At 48.0% G+C, this 7,500-nt stretch overlaps 1 protein-coding gene across 1 annotated transcript in view; it reads left to right on the top strand.

Annotated features, from left to right (window-relative positions):
• The window catches only part of LOC122245757 (uncharacterized), a 58,745-nt gene that overhangs the window by 48,891 nt on the left and 2,354 nt on the right, over positions 1-7,500 (top strand). The window contains exons 35-44 of the mRNA XM_086548777.1: positions 1,933-2,060; positions 2,604-2,724; positions 3,643-3,787; positions 4,184-4,404; positions 4,587-4,696; positions 4,970-5,099; positions 5,551-5,818; positions 6,176-6,412; positions 6,730-6,907; positions 7,379-7,500. The exon at positions 7,379-7,500 is cut by the window's right edge and continues 93 nt beyond it. Coding sequence (XP_086404903.1) covers positions 1,933-2,060; positions 2,604-2,724; positions 3,643-3,787; positions 4,184-4,404; positions 4,587-4,696; positions 4,970-5,099; positions 5,551-5,818; positions 6,176-6,412; positions 6,730-6,907; positions 7,379-7,500 — 1,660 coding nt within the window. The remainder of the gene's footprint in view (positions 1-1,932; positions 2,061-2,603; positions 2,725-3,642; positions 3,788-4,183; positions 4,405-4,586; positions 4,697-4,969; positions 5,100-5,550; positions 5,819-6,175; positions 6,413-6,729; positions 6,908-7,378) is intronic.

Raw genomic sequence — 7,500 nt, 5'->3', positions numbered from 1 at the left:
AGCGCCAATTCTAACCCCTAGTTTTGAGCGCCAATTCTAACCCCTAGTTTTGAGCACCAATTCTAACCCCTAGTTTTGAGCACCAATTCTAACCCCTAGTTTTGAGCACCAATTCTAACCCCTAGTTTTGAGTGCCAATTCTAACCCCTAGTTTTGAGCGCCAATTCTAACCCCTGGTTTTGAGCGCCAATTCTAACCCCTGGTTTTGAGCGCCAATTCTAACCCCTAGTTTTGAGCGCCAATTCTAACCCCTAGTTTTGAGCGCCAATTCTAACCACTAATTTTGAGCGCCAATTCTAACCCCTAGTTTTGAGCGCCAATTCTAACCCCTAGTTTTGAGCGCCAATTCTAACCCCTAGTTTTGAGCGCCAATTCTAACCCCTAGCTTTGAGCGCCAATTCTAACCCCTAGTTTTGAGCGCCAATTCTAGCCCCTAGCTTTGAGCGCCAATTCTAACCCCTAACTTCGAGCGCCAATTCTAACCCCTAGCTTTGAGCGCCAATTCTGACCCTTAGTTTTGAGCGCCAATTCTAACCCCTGGTTTTGAGCGCCAATTCTAACCCCTAGTTTTGAGCGCCAATTCTAACCCCTAGCTTTGAGCGCCAATTCTAACCCCTAGTTTTGAGCACCAATTCTAACCCCTAGTTTTGAGCACCAATTCTAACCCCTAGTTTTGAGCACCAATTCTAACCCCTAGTTTTGAGCACCAATTCTAACCCCTAGTTTTGAGCACCAATTCTAACCCCTAGTTTTGAGCGCCAATTCTAACCCCTAGCTTTGAGCGCCAATTCTAACCCCTAGCTTTGAGCACCAATTCTAACCCCTAGTTTTGAGCGCCAATTCTAACCACTAATTTTGAGCGCCAATTCTAACCCCTAGCTTTGAGCGCCAATTCTAACCCCTAGTTTTGAGCACCAATTCTAACCCCTAGTTTTGAGCGCCAATTCTAACCCCTAGCTTTGAGCGCCAATTCTAACCACTTATTTTGAGCGCCAATTCTAACCACTTATTTTGAGCGCCAATTCTAACCCCTAGTTTTGAGCACCAATTCTAACCCCTAGTTTTGAGCACCAATTCTAACCCCTAGTTTTGAGCACCAATTCTAACCCCTAGTTTTGAGCACCAATTCTAACCCCTAGTTTTGAGCACCAATTCTAACCCCTAGTTTTGAGCACCAATTCTAACCCCTAGTTTTGAGCACCAATTCTAACCCCTAGCTTTGAGCACCAATTCTAACCCCTAGTTTTGAGCACCAATTCTAACCCCTAGTTTTGAGCACCAATTCTAACCCCTAGTTTTGAGCACCAATTCTAACCCCTAGTTTTGAGCACCAATTCTAACCCCTAGTTTTGAGCACCAATTCTAACCCCTAGTTTTGAGCACCAATTCTAACCCCTAGTTTTGAGCACCAATTCTAACCCCTAGTTTTGAGCACCAATTCTAACCCCTAACTTCGAGCGCCAATTCTAACCCCTAGCTTTGAGCGCCAATTCTAACCCCTAGTTTTGAGCACCAATTCTAACCCCTAGTTTTGAGCACCAATTCTAACCCCTAGTTTTGAGCACCAATTCTAACCCCTAGTTTTGAGCACCAATTCTAACCCCTAGTTTTGAGCGCCAATTCTAACCCCTAACTTCGAGCGCCAATTCTAACCCCTAGCTTTGAGCGCCAATTCTAACCCCTAGTTTTGAGCACCAATTCTAACCCCTAGTTTTGAGCGCCAATTCTAACCACTAATTTTGAGCGCCAATTCTAACCCCTAGCTTTGAGCACCAATTCTAACCCCTAGTTTTGAGCACCAATTCTAACCCCTAGTTTTGAGCGCCAATTCTAACCCCTAACTTCGAGCGCCAATTCTAACCCCTAGTTTTGAGCGCCAATTCTAACCCCTAACTTCGAGCGCCAATTCTAACCGCCAAATTCGGCCGGCAGGTGGAGATGACATGGGTGAAAGGGCGCGCTGGGATGGAGGCGGAGCTCGAGGGCTTGCAGCGAGTCCTCCTCTTCTTTGGAACCAAAGTCCACAAATATCTGGAAAGCAAGAATTATTTCCTGAACGAGTAAGATTCGGGGTTGCCTTTCTTTCTTCCCTTTCTCGAAGTCTTTTCCACCTAGAAAGAAAGATAGATAGATAGAAAGAAAAAGTCCACGTGACTTTGTTCTGTGTTTTCTTCTCCTTGTTCCTTAGTCTCACTTTCTCCTAACTTTGTTTTTTTTTCTTTTGCTCATCTTCTTCTTTCTAACCCCTCCTCTGAGCTCCTCCTCTTTCTTATCTTCCTCCTCCTCCCATTTCCTCCTTGTTGTCGTAGGGTGTTCGTATCATAGTATTGATTGCAATGTTGCAAATGATAAAAAGTAATGATGCTAACTCTTTATTATCATTATTTTATTTTTTTATCCTTATCATTTTCATTATTAATAGTAGTGGTATTATTACTATTATCGTTATTGCCATTATTATTATTATCGTTATTATCATTATCCTTATTATCCTTATTAATATTGTTGTCGTTTTTATTGATATTGTTATTGATCTGTCGTCTCTCAGCCTTCGTGTCTATCCCTCAGCTTCTCCTTCTTCATCCTTCCATCTACTCCCACAGGCTCCTTATCTACCAGCCCCAGGACTACGGCAGGATCTACTACAACCAGCTCCTTCCGGTTCCTTGGAGGAGTTTCTTGGACCCTCCAGACTGGGCGGTCCTCTCTCGGATCGTCCTCAAGGTGGGTTGCTGCTGGGGAGGGGGAGGGGAGGGGGAGGAGGGTGGGGAGGAGGAGGGAGGGGGGAGTAGGGTGGGGAGGAGGAGGGAGGGGGAAGAGGTAGGGGAGGAGGAGGTTGGGGAGGAGGAGAAGGAGGAGGAGGAGGGGGAGGAGGAGGAGGGAGGGGAGAGGGGGTGGGTAGGGGGAGGAGGAGGAGGAGGAGGAGGAGGAGGAAGAGGAAGAGGCAGAGGAAGAGGAAGAAGAAGAAGAAGAAGAAGAAGAAGAAGAAGAAGAAGAAGATAGAAAAGAAAAAGAAGAAGAAGGAAGAAGAAGAAGAAGAAGAAGAAGAAGAAGAAGAAGAAGAAGAAGAAGAAGAAGAAGAAGAAGAAGAAGAAAAGGAAGATAGAGAAGGGGGGGAGGGGAGGAGGAGGGGAGTAAGAGAGGAAGATAAGGGGAAGAGAAGGGGAGGAAGGGAAATGGAGGGGAAGAGGAGGGGAGGAGGAGAAGGAGAAGGATTGGAAAAGGGGAGGAGGACAAGGGGAAGAGGAGAAGGGAAGGAGGAGAAGGGGAGGAGAAGGAGAGGAAGAGAAGGGGAGGAGGAGAAGGGAAGGAGGAGAAGGGGAGGAGAAGGAGAGGAAGAGAAGGGGAGGTAGAGGAGAGAAGGAGAGATAGAGGATCGGCGCTTCTCTAATCGTATAATATGTTACTCTAAAGTCAATGAAACTAAAGGAAACGTGTAACACAACGGTATCTAATGTTATTGAATGAAGGTTGATATTATTCAGTCTAATATAATGTTGTTGAATGAAACTAGGTATCATTCAGACTACTGCGATAATAATATAATATTGCTGAACGAAACCAGATGCTATTCAATATGATCAAATGTTAAGAAATCCATACAACTATGGAAATCTAATCTAATCGTCGTGACATCGGCAGGAATCGCCCGCAGCCAAAGCGGAGAGGCTCTTGGAACTGGGAATGCTGGAGCTGGATTCCGGCTGGCGACCACTTCCTCCGCCGGGGGTCCTCGTGCCCCTCAGCGCCGTGCCCCAGCCCTTCATGGCCACCGCTACGGTCATGGGTAAGCCTCATGCCCTAGGTTAGAAGTGGATGTATGTTTGCCTGCATGAATGAATGTTTGTTTGGTTGTATGAGTGATGGTGTGTTTATGTGCGTTTGCGTTTGCGTTAGTGTGTGTGTGTGTGTCAGTGTACGCGTGTGTGTCTGCGTGAAAGAGAGAGCGTGCGTGTTTCTGTGAATTAGTGTGTGTGTGTGCTTGGTTGAGTGAGTATGTGTGTATGTGTGTGTGAGTGATTAGAGGGATGAGGAGAAGAATAAAAACAATACAAAAGAAAGAGAAAAATAAAAATAAAAACATAAAAATAAAGAAAAAAAATATATTTAAACAGCAACAAAACATCAAAATAATTTAAAACCCTCCTCCCCCCCTCTCTTAACCCTCCCCCTCCCTCCCCAGGCCAACACGTGACGACGTTCGATCTGCATCACTACGAGTTCCTGGGCCCTTGCTCCTACCTGCTAACCAAGGACTTCGTCGACGGCGACTTCGAGGTGGTGGGCGTGTACGAGAGCGACTCCGGCGACGTCAGGCTGGAGTCAGTGCTGGTCCGCGCCCCTGGTACCGACGTCACGCTTCATGTGGACGGCACGGTGGACGTCACCTACGCGGCGGCACAGGTGAGTGCGCTCGGCAAGCTGTGGCGGCCTTTCGGGGATGGAACAGGTGGATGGATGGATGGGTAGGATAGACAGGTAAATAGATGCACAGATAGATCTATAAATAAACGGATAAAGATATAGACACACACATGTATATACATACATATACACCCATGTAAAAGTACCGCCATATCCCGCAGGTGTTAAGCGTCGCCGGCCGAGCCGAGCTGAGGACGAACGACCTGGAGGTGGTGTGCAGCAGCGAGTTCGAGGGCTGCTCCATCGCCGTTACGTCAAAATATTTTGGCAGGTTAGAATTGGTCATCGGCACGAAGTTAGGCGATGTTATCTCCGCCCCCTCCTTATTATTTCTTCCCATTTAGCCAATCAGGGCCTTCGTATTCACTCGCCTGTCTTGTATCCAGCGAGAAATGGGATTGTGATTGGTTGCGAATATGGAGGGGGCGTGGCAAATTTCGCCTGACTCTGTTAGTCTCTTTAGCACTGTGGTCATTGTAAGCTCCCCAGTTCCCACGCTTGAACCACGAGCTGGCTTCGCTCATGATGATGGTTATCTTGGCAGACTGGGAGGGATGCTCGGCAACTACAACTACGAGCCGTCTGATGACCAGCAAGGTCCTGACGGCACCAGGGTGGGCAGCGTGGGCGGCCTGGCGAGGCTGTGGGCGGTGTCGACGCAGGCATGCTACCAGGTAAGTCCAGACGAAGAGAGAGATGGGTGTGACTATAGTGGATATCATCTCATATCTCCACAAGATACCGGTGATGGCACACAAACAAACAGCAGGCTTTAAATAATCCTTCTTTCTCCCACTTACGTATCTAAAAAGACATCTGAGTGAATTAGTACAAATAAAAGGCATCATAACAATTTATTACATGTAAATTACATGGGTGATATGCAAAATAACATGAATTAGTGTCAAAGTGAGGCTGAATCATTACCGCAGTACAGTGGTAGGAAGGTAATAGAATACCAGCAAATTGAGAGAGAGAGAGAGAGAGAGAGAGAGAGAGAGAGAGAGAGAGAGAGAGAGAGAGAGAGAGAGAGAGAGAGAGAGAGAGAGAGAGAGAGAGAGAGAGAGAGAGACAAGCGATATACGTTAACTCTCACTTCCTCACTGACGCGGCCTTCTCCCTCAGGCGAACCAAGCCATCCAGGTATTCGGCCTCGACAAAGCCGTGGGCGTGGACGAGTGCCAGCGGCTGTTCCTTGAAGCCGGCAGCAGTCCCTTCGCCTCCTGCTTCTCATTGGTTGACCCGCGACCATACTTCTGGCACTGCGTCAACGACCGCAACCGACCGCTGCAACAACCGGGCGAGAGTGAGCAAGCTTGCGACGCGATCGAGTCTTACCGGGTGATGTGCGCTACAGAGGGACGTCCCTTGCCGACGCTCGACGCCTGTCTCGGTGGGTGGCGATGTAAGGGGGAAGTTTAGGGCCCGGGAAATGGGAAGCATGAGGAGATAGAACTGAGTAAAAAAATGTAGGAACGAATTAATAAGTATAGAAGTAAATATGAAGTAATAGTGCATAAATTTGTAAATCAGTAGATAAAAATAGCATATAACGTAGGCAGATAAACAAAGAAATGAAAAAAGTCAGTTGAAAGCATGAATAGAGACAATTATATGTAGAATAACCTATTCCTTGGCAATCTGAAATGAAACAGCAATCCATTTTGTTTCTTGCAAAGTTGAATGAGAAAGCAACCCATAACCTCTTCTCCTCTCGACTGCCCTTTACATAACGAGGTCTCGTCGACAGGTCGTGGCAGCGACGGTGGCCAGGGCGCCAGTCAAGAGCAGCCCCCTTCATCGGAATCCCCGACATGCAGCTCGCCCGACGGGGAAGTGCCGGTCGGTTGGAGCCGAAGCTTCTATGGCTCCAAGAACGGCTCCTTGGACGTCGGCATCGTGGTGGAGCTCGCCTCCTGCAACAGCGGGAAGGACTTCGGCCAGATGGTGCAGGAGGTCACCAAGAACCTCAAGAAAGCCGGATATGGTGAGGGCATTTTTGCTGTTATATGAATCACGTCATGTTGTTCAGTTTACTTTCTATTGTTGCTGCTAATGTTGCTGTTTTGACAAAGGCAGCAATAATTATTTTTAGTATCATTTTTTCTCATTATTATTATTGCTACTATCGTTAGAATTATTATAATCTATAACTATCATTATAATCATTATCATTAAATTTTTATCGTTGTTCTTCTCATTATAATAATAATAATAATAATAATTAGTAGTAGTAGTAGTAGCAGTACTAGTGGTAGTATCCCGTTTCCCTGTTGGTCTGACTCGCCCTCCGGCCGCCCACAGAGGACGTGCGCTACGCCTTCATGACGTACACGCGAGACGAGCTGGGTTCCCCTGATGCCTTCGTCAACGCCAACGCCGCGAGCAGATTGGCGTCCCAGTTGCAGGACCTCTCGATGGAGGAGACCAAGGACGCGCAAGGCGGATCAGCGGCCGTCATGCACGCGGCCAGAACCATGCAGTAGGTGTCACGCGGTGTCGCTCCAGCTGTTTCTCCTGTGTCTGACTTTGACACACACTCACACACACACACACACACACACACACACACACACACACACACACACACACACACACACACACACACACACACACACACACACACACACACACACACACACACACGGACACGCACACGCACACACACACGCACACACACACACACACACACACACACACACACACACACACACACACACACACACACACACACACACACACGCACACGCACACGCACACACACACACACACACACACACACACACACACACACACACACACACACACACACACACACACACACACACACACACACACACACACACACACACGGACACGCACACGCAGGCACGCTTTCTCTCTCTCTCTCTCTCTCTCTCTCTCTCTCTCCCTCCCTCCCTCCCTTTCTCACCCATTAATCCCCCTCCCCCAGGTGGCGTCCCGGCGTGGGTCGTGTGCTACTGCAGGCGTCGTGTCAGCTGTGCGACGACGGCGAGGGCGTGGCTGAGGCCCTGCGGGAGAACGACGTCACGCTGCACATCCTCTCGAGGCTAA

This window comes from Penaeus japonicus, unplaced genomic scaffold (genome assembly GCF_977035675.1).
Source record: "Penaeus japonicus unplaced genomic scaffold, GWHDUDI00000001_assembly GWHDUDI00000021, whole genome shotgun sequence".
NCBI classification, from domain to species: Eukaryota; Metazoa; Arthropoda; class Malacostraca; order Decapoda; family Penaeidae; genus Penaeus; species Penaeus japonicus.
This window is presented reverse-complemented; position numbering and strand designations above follow the sequence as displayed.